Source organism: Brachyhypopomus gauderio, chromosome 2 (genome assembly GCF_052324685.1).
Source record: "Brachyhypopomus gauderio isolate BG-103 chromosome 2, BGAUD_0.2, whole genome shotgun sequence".
Taxonomy (NCBI): Eukaryota; Metazoa; Chordata; class Actinopteri; order Gymnotiformes; family Hypopomidae; genus Brachyhypopomus; species Brachyhypopomus gauderio.
Window position 1 is genome coordinate 48,489,248 of NC_135212.1, and position 25,570 is coordinate 48,514,817.

At 44.0% G+C, this 25,570-nt stretch overlaps 4 protein-coding genes and 1 long non-coding RNA gene across 5 annotated transcripts; 3 read left to right on the forward strand and 2 right to left on the reverse strand.

Moving 5' to 3' along the window:
• Nucleotides 1-293: 293 nt before the first annotated feature.
• On the reverse strand, nt 294-4,698 carry LOC143508588 (uncharacterized). Its single transcript, XR_013129385.1, has 3 exons — nt 4,173-4,698; nt 1,366-1,443; nt 294-859 (listed from the first exon to the last, which is right to left on the reverse strand). It is a non-coding gene; the product is annotated as an uncharacterized LOC143508588 (long non-coding RNA).
• Nucleotides 4,699-5,174: 476 nt separating this feature from the next.
• On the forward strand, nt 5,175-8,591 carry gcat (glycine C-acetyltransferase). The gene is made up of 9 exons (XM_076997213.1): nt 5,175-5,469; nt 5,884-6,014; nt 6,135-6,236; nt 6,485-6,631; nt 6,735-6,889; nt 7,160-7,242; nt 7,452-7,623; nt 7,926-8,047; nt 8,241-8,591. Exons 1-9 carry the CDS (start codon nt 5,250-5,252, stop codon nt 8,390-8,392), a joined length of 1,284 nt encoding a protein of 427 aa, XP_076853328.1. The 5' UTR covers nt 5,175-5,249; the 3' UTR covers nt 8,393-8,591.
• Nucleotides 8,592-9,104: 513 nt separating this feature from the next.
• mcm5 (minichromosome maintenance complex component 5) lies at nt 9,105-15,127 on the forward strand. The gene is made up of 16 exons (XM_076997214.1): nt 9,105-9,453; nt 9,795-9,921; nt 10,007-10,135; nt 10,346-10,518; nt 10,853-11,008; nt 11,142-11,311; nt 11,424-11,595; nt 11,728-11,839; nt 12,075-12,218; nt 12,331-12,396; nt 12,506-12,682; nt 12,819-12,931; nt 13,044-13,172; nt 13,411-13,553; nt 13,844-13,971; nt 14,609-15,127. Exons 1-16 carry the CDS (start codon nt 9,284-9,286, stop codon nt 14,708-14,710), a joined length of 2,211 nt encoding a protein of 736 aa, XP_076853329.1. The 5' UTR covers nt 9,105-9,283; the 3' UTR covers nt 14,711-15,127.
• On the reverse strand, nt 15,119-17,838 carry hmox1a (heme oxygenase 1a). The gene is made up of 6 exons (XM_076997220.1): nt 17,625-17,838; nt 17,304-17,415; nt 16,528-16,743; nt 15,908-16,180; nt 15,661-15,709; nt 15,119-15,571 (listed from the first exon to the last, which is right to left on the reverse strand). Exons 1-6 carry the CDS (start codon nt 17,663-17,665, stop codon nt 15,444-15,446), a joined length of 819 nt encoding a protein of 272 aa, XP_076853335.1. The 5' UTR covers nt 17,666-17,838; the 3' UTR covers nt 15,119-15,443.
• Nucleotides 17,839-18,508: 670 nt separating this feature from the next.
• foxred2 (FAD-dependent oxidoreductase domain containing 2) lies at nt 18,509-25,543 on the forward strand. The gene is made up of 10 exons (XM_076997215.1): nt 18,509-18,680; nt 19,814-20,036; nt 20,326-20,637; nt 20,864-21,115; nt 21,706-22,038; nt 22,586-22,752; nt 23,089-23,254; nt 23,384-23,610; nt 24,244-24,414; nt 24,734-25,543. Exons 1-10 carry the CDS (start codon nt 18,674-18,676, stop codon nt 24,958-24,960), a joined length of 2,085 nt encoding a protein of 694 aa, XP_076853330.1. The 5' UTR covers nt 18,509-18,673; the 3' UTR covers nt 24,961-25,543.
• The last annotated feature ends 27 nt before the right edge of the window (nt 25,544-25,570 follow it).

Consider the following 25,570-nt stretch of genomic DNA (forward strand, 5'->3'; position numbering starts at 1 on the left):
TTTTATTTTTACAATTTTTAGTTCTGAATAAACCATTTAATGGGCAATTCAGAATAATGCAATTGTGTGCATAGTTATGGAAGTTGAATAATCTCACTGTACTATATTACTATACTGTATAGAGCAGTGGTTCCCAAAGTGGGGGGCGCGCCCCCTAGGTGGGGCGCGGAGCTATTGCAGGGGGGGCGCGGAGCTTGAAAGTAAAACGTGCACATGTGTCAATATGGGGGGGGGGGGTGTAGGGGGGGCGCAAAAATATTCTCATCTACTAAAGGGGGGCACGGCAGAAAAAGTTTGGGAACCACTGGTATAGAGTATAGTAATTATAGTAAGTATATAATTAGCTATAGTAATTATAATTAGTAAGTATAATTATAGCAATACTACGTTACTCTTGCTCTAAAATCTTTTTTTTCCAGCTAAGGCTCTAAAATCTTTAACCAGCATCCCACTGGTAACACCAAGCCATCCTTACAATTATCATGACAAAAACACCATTGGAGTGTAAAGTTCTCATAGAAAACTCAGAAATCTGGACCACACAAATGTAATTAGGTGCCAGGACCCTGAGCTTCCTACATTGTCCCATTTTTCCTGAGGCAGCTGACTTGGCGTAAGACCCGATTTTTGCTAGTTGTGAAGTTGTCACTCAAAGCTCGTTCACAGTCTCTCCAGGTTTTTAAAGTGCATGTACCATTGTGCATGGGTTCAGGGGTCAGCAGGGTTGAGTGACAGATGTGGTATTGTTACAGCTGTCTCTCAGGCCCATCTTCATCCAAACTCCAGGGCATTACAGAACTCGGGTTAAGAAATGCTGGTTTGGTTTCCTCCACAGAAAGGCTGACATGACATTCCAGTGCTGAAATATTGAAGATGAAAATATGATTAGAGCTCTTTTTAGATGAATATCAATATACTTATTTATATGTAAATTGTGCCAACAGATGTCCACCATAGGTTGAAATCAACAATCGATATATGTTCTTATCTGCAAACAAATGGTCCAGTATTCTAAAAGTGTTAGTCTTAGTAAGATAACATCATGTAAACAGCAGGGTCAATAAAAGGTCTTAGTTTGTCTAAAGTAATTCAGATTGAGATCAAACTTAAGGTACAGGCTAGATCAGACTCTCTGAGCATGCAAACACTTACTGTACATCAGTTCATTGGTTTTCAATACACAGTTTATTTATTTTTTACAACTGATGTAAACATGTTGGCTTGATCTAGTTTCTTAAGATATTGTCTCCATGTAAACATAGGCCATTGTTATTACCTAGTAATGAAGATAAAAAAGTATTTAAGACATTCTTCTTTTTGATTTGATGGCACTGTTGTGGTACATTTGCACAAAAGTGAACTGACCTGAGTCACGGCAGCAACAACAGGTGAAAAATTGTTGGACCACATGGAAAATGCGCTGAATCTGAACAATGAAGGTAACTGTGGTAAACAAAAATAGAGGTTGGAACAGGTACACTAAGGACAACCTACAGGTACATGTCAACCCTTAATAGCATCTCCTTCTCTAATGAACACAGATGGGCTACAAAACTTTGATGGTCTCAACCAGCTATACTCTAGAACACATTGTGGCCTGTTAGCATCTACAACAGAGCTGCCAACTTTGGCTGTGGAGGTCTAGCATGAAAGCAGCATCAGCTTATCTGGCTAGCTAGCAGAGAGAAGAAAATGAGTAAAATGAGGGACAAAAGAGAGAAGAATATTACTCTTTCCCAGATCAGTCACATTCAACTGGACTTATGAATTATGACTATAACTTGAAAGTTGACACAGACTTGAGGCCCTTCCGTTAGCACTTTTAGATATTCCCACGAAACGTCCTGTAACCAAAAAGAATAAAGGAGAACCGTCGCTTCGTGAGCTTCAAACCATTTTCATCACTGCAGTTGCCTCCGTAATCTGTAATGATCTTTTTTTGCATTTAGCACGATGAGGGATCTGATCTGTATGAAGGCTAGAAACAGTAGTTACCTGAAGGACCGTACATTACGCATAAGGGAAGACCTTACAAAGATGGAGAAGCAGATGAGAGCTCTGCTCTGTTCACAAGTCCAACACGCCCGCAAAGATATCGTGGTGCGCGGGCATTTAGAAGGACGAGAGGTTAGATTCACCGGACATTGAACTGAATATCTATTAGCTAAACTCCCTATTAATGATTAAACATTTAGGGATTTTGATAGATAACAGTTCCAATATTTGAAACGCCATTCGGTTGTTCTGGGAATTCGCAAACTTCTATTTTGCAATGTGCATGGAAATAATGTGTGGAGATATTGAATATAGTGGACATTTACTTGGCTTGTAGGCTATACAAAGGCCAAACTGTGGGGACTTCAACACGGTTATGGAGAACATAAAAGATGCCCATCCAAACTGCTTTGTCATGCCAATTTCATACACTAATTTTGTTTTAGTTTAGATTTATTAGATGTGTCGAGAGCTAAAAATCCTGGATGTGGCTTGTTTCAATGGAGTTAGAAAACAAAGTAAGGCGTTGAGATAAATCCTGCAATACTATCAGTGTGTCACTGTGTTAAGTGAAGTTTAAGAATGTTGCTGTCGAGCGCATTCACGACGTTTGACCGTCACATTATTAGATGTCAATCAACGCATCCATTAGCTGTCACCTCATAGCCGCACCCCTTTAAGTAACACAAAATAAGAAAAATAACGCAAGAGGCACTTATAGAAATGACAAAACATAACTGCCCAAAAAACTTTTGATATAAATTCAAAGTTTGTCGCCTGAGCCATTCACTTGCACCATGCACGGGCAGCATGGTGGCTTGGTGGTTAGCACGTTTGCCTCTCAGCACTGGGGTCTTGGGTTCAAGTCCCTATCTGAGTGGAGTTTCCATGTTCTCCCCGTGTCTGCGTGGGTTTCCTCCCACAGTCCAAAAACATGGAGGTTACGTAAATTGGCAGTCCCAGTCAAATTCTCCCTGAGTGTGTGTCTGTGTCTCTCTCTGTTCAATAAAAACAAGTTGTTGTCTGAGTGTGTGTGTGTTTGTGTGCCCAGTGGTGGATGGTGCTCTGTCACTAGGGTCTGTCCTCTCTCCCCTTCCTGCACCCCATTCAGTCCCCCAGGGGGCTGTGGATCCCGGTAGAGAGTACGCTGTGCGCAATTGGCTGCCGCTTCTCACTGGTGTGTGATTGGTTGTCTGTAACGTAGCTGTGCTAACAATTGTAAAGCGCCTTGGGTATCTAGATAAGGCGCTATATAAATTGAATCATTCATTCATTCATTCACTTACTTATATGGGGATGGGCGGGGTTTAAATTTGTACTGCATCCAGCCACTAGATGGCAGCATAGAGGCTTCACTTTACACCAGTTGTCGGTCTACGGTACGAAAAGTTTCTTTCACGTGTTTTTGCAGTATTTCTTTACACCGTCGTTTCGGAGAAAACTGCAATGAATGACTCATCAAGTATTAATGTTTCTGCCGTTTTCACGAGTCGAGCACCAGCCTCAGACGCGAGGCTCCTTTACAGGAGAGGTTGAAACGGTACTGCACACACAACATAGACAGACAGACACATACATGCTCGTTACACACACACACACACACACTTCTGTACTCGTTCTCAGGAGAAGAGGTTAAGTTTTCTGGATTTAAGGGTTAAAGTACACGAGATGGAGAAGGAGAAGTTCTAACTGAGGAGCAGACACCCAGATAAGGGAGAATGTCTGTTTTCTGATTGAGGGCTACAGACAGCAGATCACAAATTCCCTTACACATACATATTTAATTAATTGATTCATTAATCAAGTGCAGGGAAATTGATTTTGGGCAAATGTCTTGCCCTCCACAACACCCGTAAAATACAAATTCCTTTCAGATGCATACCTGGATCTATCAAATTAAACTTTCTACTATTTATTAAAATTTGCGAAGCCGGGGATTCCCTGTTGTTCCAGCCATTTTCGTGTAAGGTGCGATTCTAATGCAGCGGGTTAGCTAACAAGCTAGCTAGCGAAAGCAAGTTTGTTTTCCATTCCTGTAATTATCCTAAATAAAAATCCTCCTGGGAGTTTCCTATTAAGTTTAAATCTTGGATTACAGGGAATATGTATACACACATATCAGCAACGCATTGAATGGTGCATGTTGATGGATTGAATTAAAGCGCGTTAATTCTTACCTTCACGACTGGACTCCATAGAGTAGTTCAGAAATACTGTTACGCAGCAGACTCAGACAAATGAGGACACAAACTACACGAGTGATGATGAGATGAGCCACAGCTGAGACCGATGAACGTTCTCTCTCACTCTCTCACACACACACACACACACACACGGAAGTACATATATGGGCATAACTAAACGGAGACGACATAAACACACACCCAAAGGGCGTCCGGGGCTGTATCGTGACACAGGGTTTGAGAACCTCGGGAGAACCTGACAAAACGACTGGCAAGAGACCATCCATCCATCCATCTTCATCCGCTTACCCGGGTTCGGGTCGCGGGGGCAGTAGCCTAATTAAAGAGGCCCAGGTCTCCCTCTCCCCAGCCACCTCTTCTACCTCTTCTGGGGGGAGACCGAGACGTTCCCAGGACAGTCACTACCCAGAGCTCGTGACCATCATAGCTCAATTGTCCCATTCATTCTGTACATATTACAATATACAATACATATCAATATACTTATAACGCGTGTATACATAGGCCCGTTTAACCATGTATTTACTCCATAGTTTCCTTACTTATTTGGCCCCAACTTTGTTAATCGCAACGTGAAAAACGCACTGTCAGAGTTATTTGGATCATGAGGTAAAGGGACCATGCAAACCACACGTCACCGAGCTGTTTAGGCTACTGTGTGCAAACAAGTCAGTTTTACTTTCAGCGGAAGAGCAGTAATGCCACAGCACTCATCATATTTGAGTGTTCACTATCTGGTTCGTAGTTTGTAAGACGTGCATTTTTACATCTTTGTAAAACCTTTTAAAAACTAGTGTTTTATTTTACGTTTTAGAAATAGTATAATACTCTATGCAGCTATATCAGCAGCAACCGAGAGAGCGCACTGAACAGTAAAATAACCTAAGCCTACACATGCACCCTACACATGCACCCTTGCACAGAGCCCCCGGTGAACGAGTGTGGCGCACTCACTCATTTTATTGGTGCAGTTTGTTACGCCCAGCACAAGGAAAAAGGAAACGTTCACGTACGTCACGTTGTTGCTGCTCGTGGTACAGGGAATACGCCATGCCAATTCCTACTTTTGTACGTAAACTTAATATTCCTTTAAAAAGGATTCTGCAATCTCGGATTATTATTTCGAGTCGTACGCATGGTTCAGTTGCTGAAGCGCGATCGGTGCTGGAGAAGGAACTGGACACGATCCGCGCTGCGGGCACTTGGAAAGGCGAACGAGTGATCACGTCCAAACAGGGACCTCGCATTACCGTGGACGGCAGTCGTGGCGGTGAGCACGCCGCAGTTTAATTGGCCAACATGTTCTTTTTTATGTTTTGCGGGTAACAGCTCTTCGTACGAGTAACTTGCAGGGGAAGTTTTTTGGAGACCAGTAGCTAACCCTGCTAGCGTTAAGCTGCACGCCGGAGAGCTGACGAAAACGGTCTCTATGAAGCACGATAACCACTATATAGTTATAGTTAATATATCTGGCTTTAATGGCAAGAATTTCAAAGCTCCTCTTTACCATTCAAATAAGAACACTGACGTTAACAACCCCCCCCCCCCAAAAAGGACAAAAGCATAGTCATTTAGTCTTTTAATAATGGCTAACAATCGAAAGAGTTCTTCGCGACTTTTTTAAGGTTTGTCGGAGATGTTTTTATATTTATGGTGGTTGTATTATTTTTTTACTACGCTTTAGACATCTTGAACTTCTGTGCGAATAACTACCTGGGCCTGTCCAGTCATCCAGAGGTTATCCAGGCTGGGATCGCGGCGCTCCAGACGTACGGAGCTGGTTTGAGTTCGGTGAGGTTTATCTGTGGGACACAGGTAAATAAATGCCACTTTACAGCTCGTAGTAATGTCCTCAAGACACGGGTGTGCATTTTCAAATGTGTATATCACATTTGACATGTTTACATGTAATGCTTACGTGTTGTTTCTCCTCAGGACCTCCACAAAAACCTAGAAAAGAAGCTTTCTCAGTTCCATGAAAGAGAAGACTGTATTCTGTATGCCAGCTGCTTTGATGCAAATGCTGGTCTTTTTGAGGTATATGTTTGAAGAGACTAAAGATCTTGGTTGTATATTTCCAGTGTAATGCTGTTTGCATTATTATACTGTTACGTCACCTATGCTTTCGGTCATCTGTTATCAAAGGTGTAATAGATGGTAATGAATAATACTGATATTATTTCAAATTTTCATCTTAGCTTTAAATTGAATAATGTTGTATGTAAGCCATGTCATATGCTTTCCTTTGTAATGCATGCATGGAAACAAATGTTGCTTGACTACAGGTTCTGTTGGGCCCGGACGATGCGGTCTTGTCTGATGAATTAAACCATGCCTCGATCATTGATGGCATTAGGTTGTGTCGTGCCAAGAGGTTTCGCTACAAGCACATGGACCTGAATGATTTGGAGGAGAGGCTGAAAGAGTCCCAGGTACACACTCGCAGCAGCATCTGTACCTGCAAAAACTGTCAAATAGCAAAGTGAATTTCTGCGTATAAAAAAACTAAAGTACGTCTGGTTTTTCCGCCTACAGTCATCTCGCCTACGGCTGGTAGTCACGGATGGTGTGTTCTCCATGGATGGAGACGTGGCTCCCCTGGTGGGGATCTGTGATCTTGCTGAGCAGTATGGAGCCCTGGTCTTTATTGATGAATGCCACGCCACAGGCTTCCTGGGCCCTCGTGGCCGGTGGGTAGAGAGTGAGCCAGGGGTGCCTGCAAGATGTGTAACACAAATCTGTAATGGAACATTTGGACAAGATCTGCGCATGCATGCGAAAACACCCTGTCGTACGAGTTTTATCTGCTGAATATCTTTTTACTAACTCACTTAAGTTGAAATTTGCTAGACACCATATTTAGCTTAATTTAGCATCTCAATTTAGCATCTTCTTACGGTTCTGTATGCGTTTTTCAACATAAAGATTGAGAGCGCACTGTGTTGTGTTGTTTCTCCCAGTGGTACAGATGAGCTGCTGGGCGTGATGGACAGGGTGCACATCGTGAACTCCACTCTGGGAAAAGCCTTGGGAGGGGCAGCAGGCAAGTCTCCATGACACATTATTGAATTCTTGGTTAAAATCTACACTAGACGTTAGAATATCCTAATTCAGACTTTCACACAAAACAATATACCTTTGCAAAGAAAGGGTATTTGACCCTTAATTTAAGTGTTTGTTTGTTTTTTGATGTAATGGTTGTTTCTGTGCTTTGCTTTTAAATCTTCATTTTTTAATTATATCTCATTTCAGGTGGTTACACAGTTGGGCCAAAACCTTTAATTGACCTTCTCAGGCAACGTTCTCGCCCTTATCTCTTCTCCAACTCTCTCCCCCCTGCGGTTGTGGGCTCTGCTACACGTGCTGTGGAACTGCTCCTGGCATCCAATGAAATTGCACAAAGCATGGCGGCCAAAACCATGAGGTAGGATTGGGGGGGTGGATCTCTGCAGTGTGTGCTGATATAGTTACACCCTTAAGCTGGTTATGGTTTATCTTTTGAGGAAAAAAAAAGATAAGCATGTGGTGTTGTGTACAGAACGCCCAGGTTAATGTTACACAATGATCGACTGATATATAAGAGAGGCATTTATATGGATTTATTTGTTTGGTTTTAAAATGCTTTGATCAGTGAGACTTTTATTCCAACTCCAAAGTTTGTACTTTGTAAATTCAGAGTCGAGACCCTGACAGAAATAAGGTCATCTTTCTCATTTCATTCATCAGGTTTAGGAACAGAATGACCCAGGCAGGGTTCACCATTGCTGGCACTGCTCACCCCATTTGCCCAGTGATGTTGGGGGATGCTCGACTGGCCTCAGTAATGGCTGACGACATGCTTAAACTGGGTGAGACATTATCAGTGGCTTTTAGCATTTTTTTATTGTATAACTTTCTCTGTCAATTGCATGCAGTAGTTTGGCACCTCATATGAATTCTGCTTTAAGAGCATTTTTAAAAATTTCCTTGAAGATATTGAGAATTTGGGTTTGAGAAATTGATTAAACTGCTCAGAGTTGTGAAGTCCCTGTCTCTCTTCAGGAGTGTACGTGATCGGCTTCTCCTACCCGGTGGTTCCCAAGGGGAAAGCCCGTATACGGGTTCAGATCTCTGCTGCGCACACTGATTCAGATATCGACCACACTGTAGATGCCTTCATTCAGACTGGCCGCAAGCATGGTGTTATATCATAGTGGTCTACAGGTACCTGGTGCCTTTGAGACGTTAAACATGGAGACAGAGCAGGTTTCTAGCAACTTACATTGAAGCTGTTACAAAATCAATTAACACTAGGGATATGGGAAAGAAAATGTGTTAAAATGGATTCATCTGGAAAAATCTATATTTATGTTTGTGCTTGTGTTTGCACAAATAAATGCCTTTGTTTACCAATGTTTTGCTGTCTTCTTTCCTTTGCATTTTTCTTTGTTGGAGGATTCCTTTTGTTTTTATCCAGTATTTTCTTAAAACACGATTCCATGTTGTGTGTTTTGTGCTACAATTAGCTCAGAGATGATGCCGTCAAATGGTTACAGGACATTATGGGAGAAAGCTATTTAGATTACTGGTAAATGTAAGCCTGTTGTATTATTTGGCTAAAATTGACCTGAACAAGCAATGTTTCCACTACCTCTCAAGGTCGTTGCACTTACAAAATAAACATCTGTTGTTGGTTACTGAGGCACCGCTATTCGTTTTGTTAGATTAAGCAGGTCTTTTTGATCAATGATTGAGTTGTAATCTAATAAAGTAGGAAGAGCAGCTACCGCGTTTTTAATATGGGTTGGAGCGCAATAGAAAACTTACAACCTTTTCCCGCCAGTACAGCTCTCTAGTCCCGCCTATTATTGACGCAAGCCCATAGGTCAACCAATGAGCAGGCCAGAATGGGCTGAGACTAAACGCAAACGCAGGAAGTCGCAAACATTTTGCCGCGAAACTTCAGCGTGGCACGCGTCTTCGTCCTGCAAACCCGGGAGAGGAAACTAAACCGCACGTCTACTACAACGTTATCAAATACAGAGAACAGCAGTTTATTTGTTGTTTGTTATAAGTGAGTCACAGAAGAAAAAAGATCTTGTAAAATGTCCGGATTTGACGACCCAGGAGTTTATTACAGCGATAGTTTCGGTGGAGGAGAAGGCGTCGGGGATGAAGGTGTTGTTAAACGCAGCCAGATCAAAAGGCGATTCCGTGAGTTTTTGAGGCAATTCAGAGTCGGCACCGATCGCACTGGATTTACTTATAAATACAGGTATAGTAACACAAACGTATAAAACTTTACAGAAATGCATTCGAGATCGAACAATTCTTTTGTTCTCTAACCAGCTGTAAGTAGGCTAACTAACCCTAGGTGTTTTATTAGGGCCCTAACTACGTAGTTAGCCTGCTCTTTCACAATGGTAAAATGTGAATATTTTAACCGTTTGAAGAACTAGGAGTAAAATTGTCGGCTAAATAACAATCTAATAGGTGAAGTCGATGCAAATATTAAAGTAGTTAATAAGTAGGTAAAAATGTGTTTTATAACGAAACACTACTCAGACGTTCTGATGCAAAATAATTTTTTTGTTGATTACTGCTTTTTTTCATCAGGGATGAGTTGAAGAGACACTACACTCTCGGTGAGTACTGGGTAGAGGTGGAGATGGAGGATTTGGCCAGTTTTGATGAAGATCTATCGGACTGCCTTTACAAACTGCCCACGGAGAACCTGCCTCTGGTGAGCCCATATATCTGTATATGTGTGTATAACATACACACACAACTATAACTATTGTGTTAAAATGAGGATCTGCTGTTGTTAGCTGGAGGAGGCAGCTCAGGAAGTAGCTGATGAGGTCACACGGCCGCGGCCAATAGGAGAGGAGACTGTGCAGGACATTCAGGTCATGTTGAAGAGTGACGCCCACCCGTCCTCAATTCGCAGCCTGAAGGTAAGATGCCAAAGTGTTTCCTGCTCCAGATTTACTAAGTAGTCACTGCTACAGTTTACCTTTCACTGGGCAGCTTTCCCAAAACTCAAGATTAGTCAATAACCTGGTCTAAAAACACAAACACGTCTGTTAGGTTTACATCACTTCATGTCATGTCTTGATTTCATTTCAGGAAGTGATCAATGACTAACATGTGTCCCTTTCCTGCAGTCAGAGCAGGTATCCCGTCTGGTGAAGATCCCCGGTATCGTCATCTCCTCGTCGGCCGTCAGGGCCAAAGCCACCAGAGTGTGTCTGCAGTGCCGGGGTTGCCGTGCGGTCATCAGTAACATCCCTCTACCCCCGGGTCTCCAGGGCTACGCGCTGCCTCGCAAGTGCAACACGTGAGCGTCTCCTGCACGGCCGCACGACACGGCTCGCGCTCGCACAACGTCACGCGCTCGCACAACGTCACGCGCTCGCACAACGTCACGCGCTCGCACAACGTCACGCGCTCGCACAACGTCACGCGCTCGCACAACGTCACGGCTTGCACTCGCACAACGTCTGCGGAGGTGCATGAGCGCAAGACTTGAGTGTCTAAATCTTCTATGGGAGATTTGGCATTGGAGATTATGTACAGATTAAAGGGAAAGCTTAACGAGCATCGTTAACATTAAGGTTGTCTTTGTCATGTTATATAGTGAAGTGTAGTAAGGGTTTCTCTCCCGGGCGCAGTGAGCAGGCAGGCCGTGTGAAGTGCCCCGTGGATCCCTACTTCATCATCCCAGACCGCTGTGCGTGCGTGGACTTCCAGACCCTTCGTCTGCAGGAGTCTCCCGACGCCGTACCTCACGGCGAGATGCCACGTCACATGCAGCTGTACTGCGACAGGTACGTCTACACACACACACCGTACCCACACACCACCCGCTCTGCTCCTGTGTCCTCGTACAGCACGGTGCGTCTTGACTTCTTCAAAAAAAGCGTTAATCACTTAAGTCTTTACGTTTTTAATCTCTCTCAGGTACCTGTGTGACCGTGTTGTGCCGGGAAACAGAGTGACCATCATGGGGATCTACTCCATTAAGAAAGTGGCTCAGGCCAAGAACAAGGGACGTGATAAAGGAGCTGGCGTGGGTATCCGTGCGGCCTACCTCCGCGTGGTGGGAATCCAGGTGGACACGGAGGGAGCCGGTGAGCACAAGCACTGCCTCGTGGGTAATGAAGTCTTAATCGTGTGGCTGGCTTTAGAACCAGTAAAGAATTTTCTATCTTCTTTCTTTTTGTCTCTCGGTTCTTGTCCCAGGCCGGGGAGCCACCGGGTCGGTGTCTCCTCAGGAGGAGGAGGAGTTGAGGACCCTGGCCTCTTCCCCCTCCATCTACGACTCGCTCGCCCGCTCCCTAGCTCCCTCCATCTACGGCAGTGATGATCTGAAGAAGGCCATCGCCTGCCTCCTGTTCGGTGGCTCCAGGAAGAGGTGCAGAGCTGGAGGCATTTTGTGGCCTCTGCCTTTTGTTTAGAGTTTATAATATTTACTCTCTTCCCCGTTTGCTTTAGTTAAGCGGCAAGGTTGGGTAATCCGTGTATTAACCAGTTGGGTATGTGTTAGATTGCCAGACGGTCTGACCCGGAGAGGCGATATTAATCTGCTGATGCTTGGAGACCCAGGAACAGCCAAGTCTCAACTGCTGAAGTTTGTAGAGAGATGTTCTCCTATTGGGGTAAGCCTTGGGTAGACCATACTGCTAAACATCTGCTTGTGTTTTTAGGGTGTGTGTGTGATATATCCATGCGTGTTTTGCCACTTGCTTGCACCCAGTGGAGTGTGTAGCTCGGTCCCTGATCCGATGCTCCCCTCTCTCAGGTGTACTGATCCGATGCTCCCCTCTCTCGGGTGTACTGATCCGATGCTCCTCTCTCTCGGGTGTACTGATCCGATGCTCCTCTCTCTCTCAGGTGTACACCTCCGGGAAAGGCAGCAGTGCAGCCGGTCTCACGGCCTCGGTGCTCCGCGACCCCAACACGCGTGGCTTCATCATGGAGGGTGGGGCCATGGTGCTGGCTGACGGAGGTGTGGTCTGCATTGACGAGTTTGACAAGGTGAGGCTGCGTAGGCACGAGCTGCGGTTCAGTCTCAGCGAACTCTCCAGCGATGCGCTTTACGTGCTGTGAGCTGGTCGTGTTTTTACCGGCTCTCGCGTGCTTGTTGCAGATGAGGGAGGATGATCGAGTGGCCATCCACGAAGCGATGGAGCAGCAGACCATTTCTATCGCAAAGGTCCGTTCGACCGGCGTGCTCGCAAACGGCCACGTTTCCTGTATTCTCTGGTGCTCGTCTAAACTTGGTTTGGCGGCAGTGAAAACCTACCGCTACCTTGTGTACGCAGGCTGGGATCACCACCACGTTGAACTCTCGCTGTTCGGTGCTGGCTGCCGCCAACTCCGTGTTTGGCCGCTGGGACGACACGAAGGGGGAGGACAACATCGACTTCATGCCCACCATCCTGTCCCGCTTCGACATGATCTTCATCATCAAGGATCAGCACGACCAGCAGAGAGACATGGTGCGTGGACGTAACGGGCCCAGAGCCACATCTGGACACCCTTACATAACAGTGGCTGACAATTCACTTGCCATGCGGAGTGTCCTAAGTGTGTGTGTGTGTGTGTGTGTGTGTGTGTGTGGATGGATGGATAAAGACGTTGGCTCGGCATGTGATGAATGTGCACCTGAGTGCCCAGACGCAAACTGAGGGTGTGGAGGGCGAGATTCCTTTGGCCACTCTGAAGAAGTACATTGCGTATGCCAGAGCGTAAGTGTCCACACCTTAACCTCCACGTCCCGTGAGTGTGTGTGTGTGTGTGTGTGTGTGTCACACACCCATGAATCCCATACACGTGTGTGACGGCCGACTGTCCCGACAGGAAATGCGGGCCCCGTATGTCTGCGGCTGCGGCGGAGAAGCTGAAGAACCGTTACGTGGTGATGCGCAGTGGAGCGAGGGAGCACGAGAGAGAGAGCGAACGCAGAGCCTCCATCCCCATCACCGTCAGGTGGAGACCCCCACCCGCACCTCCACCGACGGCTAACGAAAATGAGCAATTATTAGCATTAGAGCAATTGTATCAAATTAATTGCAAATATTTTAATATTTTATTCAAGCTGATTATATGAAGTTTAGATTTGTGGATCAAGTATAAACAGCAGTTGCTTATAACTGATTGGACAAGGCAGACTTAAACTTGGAGTTTCAGTTCCAGTATTGATGTTGCTCGCTGTCCTCCCCTGCAGGCAGTTGGAGGCAGTGGTGCGCATTGCCGAGTCCTTGGCCAAGATGAAGCTGCAGGCTGTAGCTGGGGAGGAGGAGGTTGACGAGGCTCTGAGACTCTTCCAAGTGTCCACGCTGGACGCCGCTCTGTCCGGCAGCCTCTCCGGTGGGCGCTCGCATTTAAAATGAAGTTGTTTGCATTTCAGCACATGGTAGCATTCTTGTTTCATCAAATAATTTTGTCTTTATAATCCGAAATGTAAGTTCATTCCTTTTACTTTGGGGGAGTCCTACGTTGTGACATTTGGTCTGGTGGTTGTTGGTCTTTGTAAGATTGATCACCTGGATATCCAGCGTGTTCTTTTTGGGTGGAGGGGGAAGATGGGAGCCTTCTGCTGTAACGTGTGTGTGTGTGTGTGTGTGTGTGTGTGTGTGTGTGTGCGTTCGTTCGTTCAGGGGTGGAGGGTTTCACCACCCAGGAGGATCAGGAGATGATCTCCCGCATTGAGAAGCAGCTGAAGAGACGCTTCGCCATCGGCTCCCAAGTGTCTGAGCACAGCATCATCCAGGACTTCACCAAACAAGTGAGTGTTCGGCTCTGCACGCGCGCGGGGTGTTGGGCTCCGCACGCGCGGTCCAGAGGACACGGAGGTTCTTCTTGGTGTTGGCTCATGCAGCTCGTGAAGGTACAAGAACTCGTGTACAGTGGGGTAGGGAATACAAAATAAACCTGGAAATAGACGAAAAAGAAAACAGCTACAGAGTGTGCTACAGATGCTGGAGTAACGCCATGACACGAGTTGATACATTTTGAATGTGTTTACAGTGACGTGGATATGTGGATAAATACGGTACATTATATGGGGGGCGTTGTGAAGTGTTGAGGGCAGAGAGACTGGTTTGGGCTCTCGTAGCTATACAGGTGTTTACTGGTGTGACTAGACAGCGTTTATCCTCCGTGGAGGGCGGGGACGTGGAGGGCGGGGACGTGGAGGGCGGGGACGAGGAGGGCGGTTGTCCCCGGTGTTACTGCATTACTACTTGGTCGATTCGTGAACTCTACTGTCCCTCCTCTTTGTCCATTGACATGTTTACTGTGACTGTGGAAGCGTCATGTCATTACACCCATGTCTCTACAGTATACTGTCAGAATGTTACATGACATGCTTGGGGTCACAGCCACCAACCTGTGTGTGTGTGTGTGTGTGTGTGTGAGCACAGAAGTACCCGGAACACGCCATCCATAAGGTCCTGCATTTGATGCTGCGAAGAGGAGAACTGCAACACCGCATGCAGAGGAAAGTGCTGTACAGGATCAAGTAGTGTGTGTGTGTGTGTGTGTGTGTGTGTGTACACACACGTACCTCTTGGATAAATGCCCAAGAAAAATAAGTTCTCCAAGATATGGGAGTGGATTGTTAATAATAAAAAACACAACAAAATGAATAATAAATAGCATTTGTAAATAAGTTGGACATTTTCTAATTTTTTATGCATTGTACCTTGACATTGAGGCATGTTAACCCCAGCTGAGGTGTGAGGTCGCTCAGAGGAACGTACGTGTTCCTGTTCCTCTGGGATTGTGTGCGTCAGTGATGTAGAAAGCATTTGGATTTGTCCTTCCCCAATTAACGGGGAAATTTAGGATAATTTTGCATGAGAGGAAATGCTAATAAAGCATGTTGAAACGAATGTAATGTAATTGTAACACACCACTGTCCACTCAGGAGATGCTTTAGAACAATAAACCATTTAATATATAGTTTTTACAATTTACATAAGTGAATAAGTTGAAATAAATTTAATGCAAGCAAAAATTCATTATTTTATAATGATCTGCCTGTACTACTGTTGCCTCTTTAAGTGGTGTGTAAAGTCCCCGTGTAAAGTCCCCGTGTAAGTGTATCACTTTAGCCTGGTGCAGCGACCCCAAAATCATGAACCAGAGTATCAGTTATAAAATACAGTGAACATTCCAGAAGCGTAAGCTGTGGCCAAAAGAACACGTCTGTTTCGTTTGATGGCCTGTCGTTCTCATTGTCTTGCATATTTTATATCAAAATGCATAAATTCCCATTCCAACAGTTGCCAAGGCAACACATGCTCCCAGTGTAAACTGTGCAACAGAAGATCGGGAAATGGCCGTCAGTGGTGTGGTGGGTGTCTTTGCTCTTCCATGGTCACCTAAAGAAAAGCAAATTATTTCATCTTTTGCAGCTCAGCACGATCGTTTACATTTTGCCTTGTAAGGAGAACATACAATATGTTCTTACCAGAAGCCTGTTCTGTGATGCTCAGCATTTTCTGAAGGTCTTCAAATACCTGTTTTAAGGGAAGATGCATAAAGGTGGTTGTCACAAAAATGGATACCTCTAACATAAACCCTTTTTAAGAAAATAACTAGATGGATAGATTGGCTAAAATAAACATTTTAACTAGTAAGTAGTTCAGAAGTTTTATAAACTTTTTCCAGTTTTAAAAAGCCAGATTGCTGAAATGCACGTCTTCTGGGCTGCTTACACTGATGTTGAACTCGAAAGCTCGGACGGCTTCATCCAGAACCTTCCTGCGCTCTTCCTCGTTCAGCTCAATACTGTTCATTCTGCTCCTGTACAGCTGCTTAAAGCGATTGGGGCTCGTCACGCCTGGGAAGGCGAAGAACGCCACGCCCTCCGGGCCGCTCAGTCCCAGGGTCTTCTGGGCAACCTTCCCTAGAATCTGACCTCCCGACAGGTCACCGAGGTAACGAGTGTAGGAATGAGCCACCAGGAGACTGGGACTGTTCCTGCCGATCTGAGTGGAAGAAGGAATGATAAGTTAGAGAGGCTGAAGTGCATCAGTGTGGGTGTGCACACATTACGCCTATTTGACACTTTCACATCCTCATTCAGTTAAAGAGGTAGGGTCAGATACCAGAGAAGTACCACCATCCCTCTAGAAAACAATAGACTAATGAAAGAACCGTTATGATACTTTTTAAATGTAGACTACATGACCAAGCCTGTGGAGCTCCGATTAAAACCACGACCCTAACCTTTGTTCAGTGGCTATAAGTTGTGGTCTCCAAATCAGATTCACCTTCCCTAAACTACACACTGGTGTGATTAGCGTAACAAGGGTTCATGTGTAAAGTGTCGCACCTCTCTGAGTCTCTCTGCGTATCGGTGTGTTGCTGCGGGCACTATAACACTCTGTTTCCACTGGGGGCCGAAGAAGAACTGGAGGTCTTGCTCCAGGGCCTTGATTCTGGCCAGCTCCTGTGGGAAGTAGATGGGGTCCACCGCCTCGTGAGCCGAGTTCCTGTCCAGTTCTTCTTCTAACACTTGGTAGATCTCGTACAAGGAGCACAGGAGGAGCTGTGAACACAGGGAGAAAGCAACCCTTAACTGGCCATGCCTACTTAGAGAACTAGGTCTTACTCCTGAGAAGTGAGGAGAAAGATAGAGAAGTTGAGGTTAGTCTCTGAACAGCAAAGCTTCTACTGAAAGCAGTGTCTACTGTAGGAATGAAGACTGTTTTGAGACGTGTTATGAAATTTGTCTGTGATGGCAGGAAAACACGCTTTTCTCTTCAAGTAGGCTTGAGTCAAAAATAGTCGAGACAAAACCACACATTAGTTAGAGCAAACAAGTTGCACTGTAATTTGGTAGTTGGAAAATACCTTAGGCCACTGCCATATGGTACAGGAGAAATTTCTGATATTTCTCCATCAGGCTGCATGATTTTATGAGAAGGCTACTGACCCACAGTCCTACAACACTGCAGTGCCTAATAAATACATTACCATACTGTACCATGTTGTGATTAAAACGTCGTGATTAAAAATATCTATAAACGCCCCTAGAGTGTGGCACTAATAAAGTGGCCGGTACATGTAATTAAGATCACATATTATGTGGTAATTACGGATAATTACCTTGTACTGGGGAAGAGTGATCTGTCCTTTCTGGAAGTTCAGCATTAACTGTGTATTCTCAGCCCGGACGTGGGCGTCCTTGGTCACCGCTTTAATCTGCTCGGACAGATCACTGAAGGGGTGCAGAAAAATACGGTCTTCGTTGTTTTAAATGAACACTAATTAAACCCATCTATAACTTCCGATGACACATCCAGATCTCTTACAGTTGTGTTATGAAAAAAAAACATTTTAAACAGCCACAACTTTCAAATATAATTCTAATTTGATTCATACACTACAGATACTTGATCACATCTGACGAATGGTTTATCTGCTTACCTGCCAACACTGCTTGCTGATTTATTCTTGGTTGCGTCCATTTTAAAATATGTAAATATTTGACGAATGGATACAATACGGCTGTACTGAAGTTTAGACTCTTAACTTTATTCTTAATAATTCTCAAGTCGTGGGATGGTAATGAAGTCCCTGCTGTTTAGATGTCTTCACTGAGAGAGCTGGTTCTCGCCCCTGCCTCTTTTATACCTACATTCCCAACAGCTTGTTATTTCTATCAAACGGGAAGCGGGGATGTTGCGAAACACCTCACATGCTGACGCTTACCATGAGTGGACACATTTTATATCTTTCTTAACGGGCTAAGAAAGGTCACATGAGTGCGGACCATAGACCGTACAGTCCACGAGTACAGCTTAAGTACACACACCGCGAACAAGTCACGACTTCAGCGCTAAATCCGCGCTCAACGTGACTCAGCAGGAAAACACCCAAGCGGATTAGAAACCATGACAGGGCAGGAAAACATGCTTTGCAGAATAATGTCTTAGCGGCGATCAGTAGTCTTACAAGATATCACATCCTTGGAGCAAAGGTGCTGCATTGGACTTTGGTAGTTGGAAATAAACGTAGGTAGGCGACTATATAAATATTATATATATTAATTATGAGCCGCTGCTTTTTGTCGATGGTTACTTCTTCATTGTTGTTTCAGTTAATCGTATCTGTTTGAAAATAACTTTATTTCAATAAAGTGCGTCAATAACTACATGCAACGCATGCAGGAGTGTTTATTGCTGACCCTGCAGCGAGGAATCTTGTAAGCTCTTCGGAACGAACAGCGGTAGTTCAAACGAGAAGCCTCGTGCTGAGTAAGCGTGCCCGCTAGCCACGCCTCCCTTTGTTCTGATTGGGTAGAACATGAAGGGTTATGATTTTGTTAGTGACGTAGCTAGTTGTGTAGTTCGTTTCTGAGATTGATGTAGGTCGTTGTTAGCTTGTTAGCTGTGAAAGATTGCGGCAGTTGCGAGTATGCTGTTGCAATTCGAGATGTCAAATGCAGCATTTGAGGGAGAGATGGCTCGGTTTTGATGAGAGGTACGTTGCTTCACTTACAAAATGGCGATATTTAATGTATTAGCCTTCTTGCCCACTCAGGGTTGTGAGAGCTTCGGCATCCCCCGGAATTCGAGCACAAATAACGTTTCTAGAGTAGCGCGTGGATAGTCTGTCGGCCCCTTTATGTTGCATGTTGTATGTGCTGTTTTTATAGATGTATCTTTGTCATTTATCTTTGGCAATGCAAATAGTATAGTGCAATTAGAGAAGAGTGCAAATAGCGGCATTGTGCAATCATAGAATATACACATTCAAAACACATAGTAGTATATTATATTAAATTAAATTATTAGACTGTAACAATATACAAAAAGCATAGCCTATTTCAAATATGTACTATAAAAAAGCAATCCTATTAATCTATAGAATACCCATGTACAGGTATTTAGTAATAATGTATAATATGAATGGGGAGTCTAAATTGAGTAAAACGAAACAAGTGTGTGCAGTGTGGCTATAGTTTTGCTATTACAGAGAGGAGATCAATGTAGAGTAACAGGTTGTGGTTATATACGTATAATTTATAGGTCTAAAGATGAGTTCAGTAGAGATATCAATGATGGGAAGAATCTGTTCCTGAGCTGAGTGGTTAAGGATGCTCTTGTATCTCCTCCCAGAGGATGGCCAGCAATATAATGTGTGGCTTGGGTAAAATGAGTCCCTGATGGTCCTGTGTACTCTGTGCACATAGTTGTCGGTGCTGGGTAGCTGTGTGCCAGTTATGTGCTCAACGGTCTTCACCACCACCCTTTGTAGGGCTTCCTGTCAGCCACAGTCAAGCTGTCACACAGTTTATTTGTTGCTATTATGTTTTACTGCCCATCATAAACATCACAGCTATTATTGCCTAAGCACTAAGAAATGGCTGATATTCCAAAACGTTATTTGAAGTGGAAGTGCTCTTTAGTTCAAGGTATGATCAACTTCACATTTTAACTGGGTAAATAAGACCAGAGGAACCAGATCACTTCAGCAGCAACGAGGTTATCTAGACAAAGAACTGGGTTCGAATGACGAGCTTGTGTTGTAAATATTATCTGCTCTCAACTCCTGTTTAAGGAGTCATGTGCATTTTCTGTAAATGAGCTTTTTGCTTTCGTTTCTCCATCTAGTGCTCATGGAGCTGATACTGCACTTCATCCCGCTCCTGTCACTCTTTTCTCTGGTCCTGAGCGTCTGTGGCGATCACCATGGTGAAAACCACACCCGTCACCACGACTACTGTGTGCTAGGGGCTGGGCCTGCGGGTCTACAGATGGGCTACTTCCTTGCCCAGAGTCAAAGGGATTACTTAATAATAGAGCGAAACTCTGGGCCGGGAAGTTTCTTCAAAAGGTGAGTGATTTCACAGTACAAGTACAAGTGTTGCTTTTGTTAATCTTGGGCTATGTTCCATTAGCCAAAACCTGACCGTATGAAAAGTACGGCAGTAAATAGCAAAAAGCAACACCTCTACAGGGCCTCTACAAGGATTTAATGTTGAGTGTGCGTCTTGTCTAGAAAGTCAGTTTCTCATCTTTATGAATTTCGTATGGCTTTCTGCCATTGTAGAATGGCTCCCATCACCAGGACATGTATTTCCCTGTAATGCAGTGCCTTCTGTCTTCTCTGCCCTTTTCTTCAGGTACCCTCGCCACAGGAAACTCATCAGCATCAATAAGGTGTACACGGGGAGGCGGAACAGGGAGTTCAACCTGCGCCATGATTGGAACTCCCTGCTGAGCGACAGGCCTGACCTGCTGTTTCAGAGGGTCAGCCGGGACCTGTACCCTGAGGCCGACGCCTTCCCCCACTACCTCTCCATCTTCCAGAAAGAGCTGGGTCTGCGGGTTCAGTATGGCACCGATATAGGGAGAATTCAAGCCTCGGGGTTCGGAGTGAATGCCAACAAAGGCTACATACTGACCGACCAGTATGGGCAAGAGTATAAATGCAGGTACTGTGGCAGCGGTTCTGGTCTGTAACAGCCATGCTCCTTACAGTATCTCCTAGCTATGAACTCAGAGTGCCAACCTATAAGTCATTTACATAGCTGTTACTGGCCACTTGTGTTTTTTCTTTGTCTTAAAACATGAACAAGGATAAGCTTAACCGTCCTCCTACCATGGGAATTCTTTATGGTGTCTTTCTCTTCATCACCCTCTCCTTCCTGATCTCTGTAGGGTGCTGTTGGTGTCCACGGGTCTGTGGGTTCCAGAGGAGGTTCACTTTGTGGGCTCTGACTTGGTGGAGGGCTACGAGTCCATCCCCACCGATCCGGAGGAGTACACCGATCAGGCCGTGCTGATCCTGGGCAAAGGCAACTCGGCCTTCGAGCTGGCACAGAGCATCCTGGGCAGAGCCAGCCGCATCCACCTGTACAGCCCGAGCCCAGTCCGGCTGGCCTGGCATACACACTACGTAGGGGACCTCAGGTACTAGACATTATGAGTTATACATTTTCCCACAAAGGTGTAATGATTTCTGTTCAGTACTGAATAGCAGAAAATATTTTTTAACTGTGTGTAACTAAATTGGACTTGAGCATTGCATTTTTGCTTATGGGCATGTTATTTTGCAATCTTGTGTCTTGAAATAAAATTTGAATTGTACACATGAAATATCAAAAAATTGAGTCTTAAGCTACAAATGTACATAAAGACATTTGTATTCTTAAGCACTCATTATTCACCCTCTCAGTTTTTGATCATTTGGCACAGGTTGTAAATTCTCATTTGTTCATATAAGCCACAAGTATATTGGTACCTTTGACATCATGTTTTTGAGAACTGTTGAGTAAGTACAAATTATGCAACAGATTCCAAATGGAAGAAAATAGTACTGAATTAACACATAGCCTTTACATTTCAGCTTTGATAATGACTTTCATATGTCAGCAGTGCTGTAGTGCAAAGCAGAAGCATGTGTTGGTGTTGGTGTTCAGAGCAGCCAGTGCTACTTTGGAGCTGACTGTAGATCGGGATGTTGTAAGTGTGTTTTATGAGGCGTGTGCTGTGTTTTATAGAGCGGTGAATAACGAGCTGTTGGACACATACCAGCTGAAGTCTCTGGACGGCTTGGTGGAGGGCGGACTGGAGAGTGTTGCTATTGTTCGGAGAGAAAGAGACGGAGGAAAGAGGACAGCTGGGAAAGACGGAACGGGAAAGACTTCAGGGGGCAAAGGGCGGCTCTACTTCACTCTGTCCGAGCTCTTGGACCGACGAGATGGCAACCGCAGCACTGCCATAACTGCTGAAAATCTGCCCGGGTACCATGACGATAACTTTTCACTACGACAACCGTATGACCGCGTCGTCCGCTGTCTGGGATTCCGCTTCAACTTCTCAATCTTTGAAGGGTATGGCTATTTTACCTCAAACTACCTCAACGAAGCTTTGCGTTAAGGCTGCACAATACATCATATGGTAATTGTAATCAAATGTCAGCGTTTGCAGTCCTAATATCACATGTGACTGCAATATGCAGATGAGCCTCATGTCATTACACATTTTCTCCTTTTTTTTCCTGAGACATGATCATATTGACCAATTTCAGATTTCTGTCCCAGATCACTTTTCTGTTTGAGTTGAATGGTCCGAGTCGAATTGTTCATATTCACAAGATTCAACAAGCAGTAAAATAATTTTGACAGTAAATAATTTTGACGGTGTGATCTGGGCCAGTGTTAAACCTGAAAAGATGGCGTGTGGCAATTTGTTGCAGTTTGTATCAGTACAGCATTTTTAGATTCATATTGATATATTATTGGTTTGTTGGCAATACTATGAACAAACGATTTCTTACATTGTTTCATATATGTCTGTTCAGTTCAGGTCCATAATTCCTTCAGTGTACAAGATCTCAGTGTTGCAGTGGTGCTGATTCTTCCATTCTTGCTTCCCCAGCTCTGCTCGTCCACCACACAGCAGTGCCGCTCGAGGCCGTCTACCGGCGGTGACCGCGTGGTACGAAGGCAGGGGAACACCCAACCTCTTCATCTTAGGAACTGCTGCCCACTCAAGAGACTATCGCATATCAGCTGGAGGGTTTGTTCACGGATTTCGCTACATAGGTTAGTTTTGCAGACTGTATTTATTCCATGCAACTTGTCAGTGTTAAAGCGTGTACTGAAAATCACATTAAACAAAAATATTGGCGATAAAGGCTGAACGTTTTTTTGAAATTTGTTGGAATGTTGTACAGTGATAAGTAAAACTCGAGGAAAGTTCACTTGTGCAATAGCCTTCTTTCCTGCTGTACTTGGAATAACCCTTACAGATCACTTCCTGTTATATGAACATGAACAAGCAAAAAGCTACAGAATATAGAACCTTCAGCTTTTTAATTGACCAGGTTTAGTGTTCTTGATGCTTCAGTAACTGTCTCAGTAACTGTTTTATAATTGTAGTGCGTGCTGTGCATAAGATCTTGGAGCAACGTTACCATAACAATGCATGGCCAGCAAACAGACTACCCATCAGCCAACTGCTGTCTTGGATTTTGAAGAGAGTGAATGAGGCCTCTGGACCATACCAAATGTTTGGGGTTTTGGGGGACATTATATTACTTCAAGGGTAAGTGCTGTTTCTTTGTCTTTATCACGAGTGAATGACACTATGAGTGCAGATGGGAAATCAAATATTTTGGATGTTTGTTTTAATTAATGTCTTACAATCTCATTTTGCTTCTATTCCATTTCTCAGCTCTTACTGTGAGTATCTGGAGGAGTTTCCTCTACAGGCTCTCCCAAGGTTCTCTGCTCTGTCTGGTCGGCACGTCTCTGAGCATGGTCTCCTGGTTGTGGTAATGCTGTATGGACTAAACCGCACCGACACTCTTGGGCCAGGCCGTGCAGAGTCGGAATGGACCAAAGCCTGGAAGTCTAATTTCCTCCACCCTGTCATCTACTACTACCGTACCTTGCCAACAGGTAAGGTAGTGTGAAGTCATTTGAAACGATGCTCCGAGTAAATGTGTGATACAGTTAATGAACAGGGATATAAAGCAAAGGACATCTGAAGTGCTCGTGTTAATTATAGCCATTTGTTTACTCTATGTTGTGGCACTCTGTGTTATGACTTCATGAGGTGTTTTTTTATTTTTTTATTTTTTTTTATTTTTTTTTAACCCATCTAATAATAATAATACTTCATTTTTATATAGCGCTTTTCTGAAAACCAAAGACGCTTACAATACATAAGGACACAGAAACATATAATACAAAACAGTACAAAGAAAATTGTGCAGCAGGGAGATCATAGGCGAGAGAGAAGAGGTGAGTCTTGAGTTTAGATTTAAATGTGGTGAGAGAGGGAGACTGTTTGATCACAGTTGGAAGGGGGTTCCACAGTCGAGGAGCGAGTCTGGAAAAAGCCCGATCATCAAAGCTACAGAGTTTAGATGATGGTACCTTTAGAGGTCCAACAGTAGAAGATCTAAGAGATCTAGAAGGTCTGTAGGAAAGTAGGAGGTCAGACAGATAAGGAGGAGCCATGTTGTTTACAGCCTTATAGGGCAATAAGAGAATCTTGTATTGAATCCGGTATCTAATATCTATCCTCAGAGGGAGACATGAGGCAACGCCCGATTGGCTGGCCCCTGCCACGCCCTGATGCTGTGCATCACATGGTTGAGGACTTCCTGACTGAGTGGGACCAGCCCATTTCTCACAGCCAGCCCTTAAGACGCTTCCTAGAACACTGCCTTCACACGGACCTCCGAGCATACTATGCAGGTGTATACTTGATTGACAGTGAAGACTGAATATATCTGTCATGCCAAGAATTCGTATTCAGTTAATAGTCCCCAAATAACAGAAATGGTGTGAAGTATCTACCTGCTGCCTTTTAAAATATGCTTCCAGGTTTCATTAAAGTTGAGAACATTAGATTTAAAGTGAAATTGTACATAATTATCCTTCATGTGGCAATTTATTAAAGATATTTATGTATGTAATTTTACAGTATATTACTGTAATGTAATGCAATTCTAGCATTTTCATCCTTATTCCATTTTGTGTATTTGTATGTCTTTGTATCTTTTTAACCTTCTAGAAACCTGTTTCCGACTCTCCCTCACCAATCACAAGCCGCCCCTATTCTGTCGTCAAGGCTACCTTAACAAAGAGGGCATTGTGGGTAATAGCCACCTGTGGCAGCATGCTCGGGAAGCAGGACTCATGCCAGCCAATCAGGGCTCAGCTTCTCCTGGCGATGATGGGGCGTTTTCTGACCGTCTACCCCATGCTAGCGCTCATGTGACCTCCACAGTCAACTTTTAAAAAAGCCAAAGTTTGAATCCTTGATGTATGAAATTTGGTTACTTGCATATATGCCTCTTTTTGGTACTTATTTCAACAAATGCCTCATATTTATGTCCATGGTTATGACTTATAATTTGTCAGATTTTATTAGAACAAAAAATGCTCTAAATTTTTATGTATGTATGATTAGGGTTGTTGAGGGATATTGTATTTATTTTTTATACTTACTGAATACTGTAAATGTACTGTATGTTCATGTGTTTACACACAAATTTGTGACAGTATGAGTAAAAACCATTATGCAAATGTGAAATGGAAAAAAAAAAACTGATGAAACCAGCTCTGCCATTTTTGGTGCAGTGAACTCTATTTTTCTTTCTTTCTGATGTTCGTGGTGGGTATTTACCACAGTTTCCGTAGCCTCTACTCACGTACTGTTTGAAAATTCAACCAAGCTGGACTACAGTAACCAAAATTGTAGCTTTAATGTCCACGTTATTTTTGCACTACACACTAAACAAATTATATAAATAGTTTAAACAAGCAGTGAAAATGTTGCCAACAGGAAAATACTGCCAATTTTTTTGGACAAGTTAAGATTTGGTTTAGAGCAGTGTACAAAATGCAC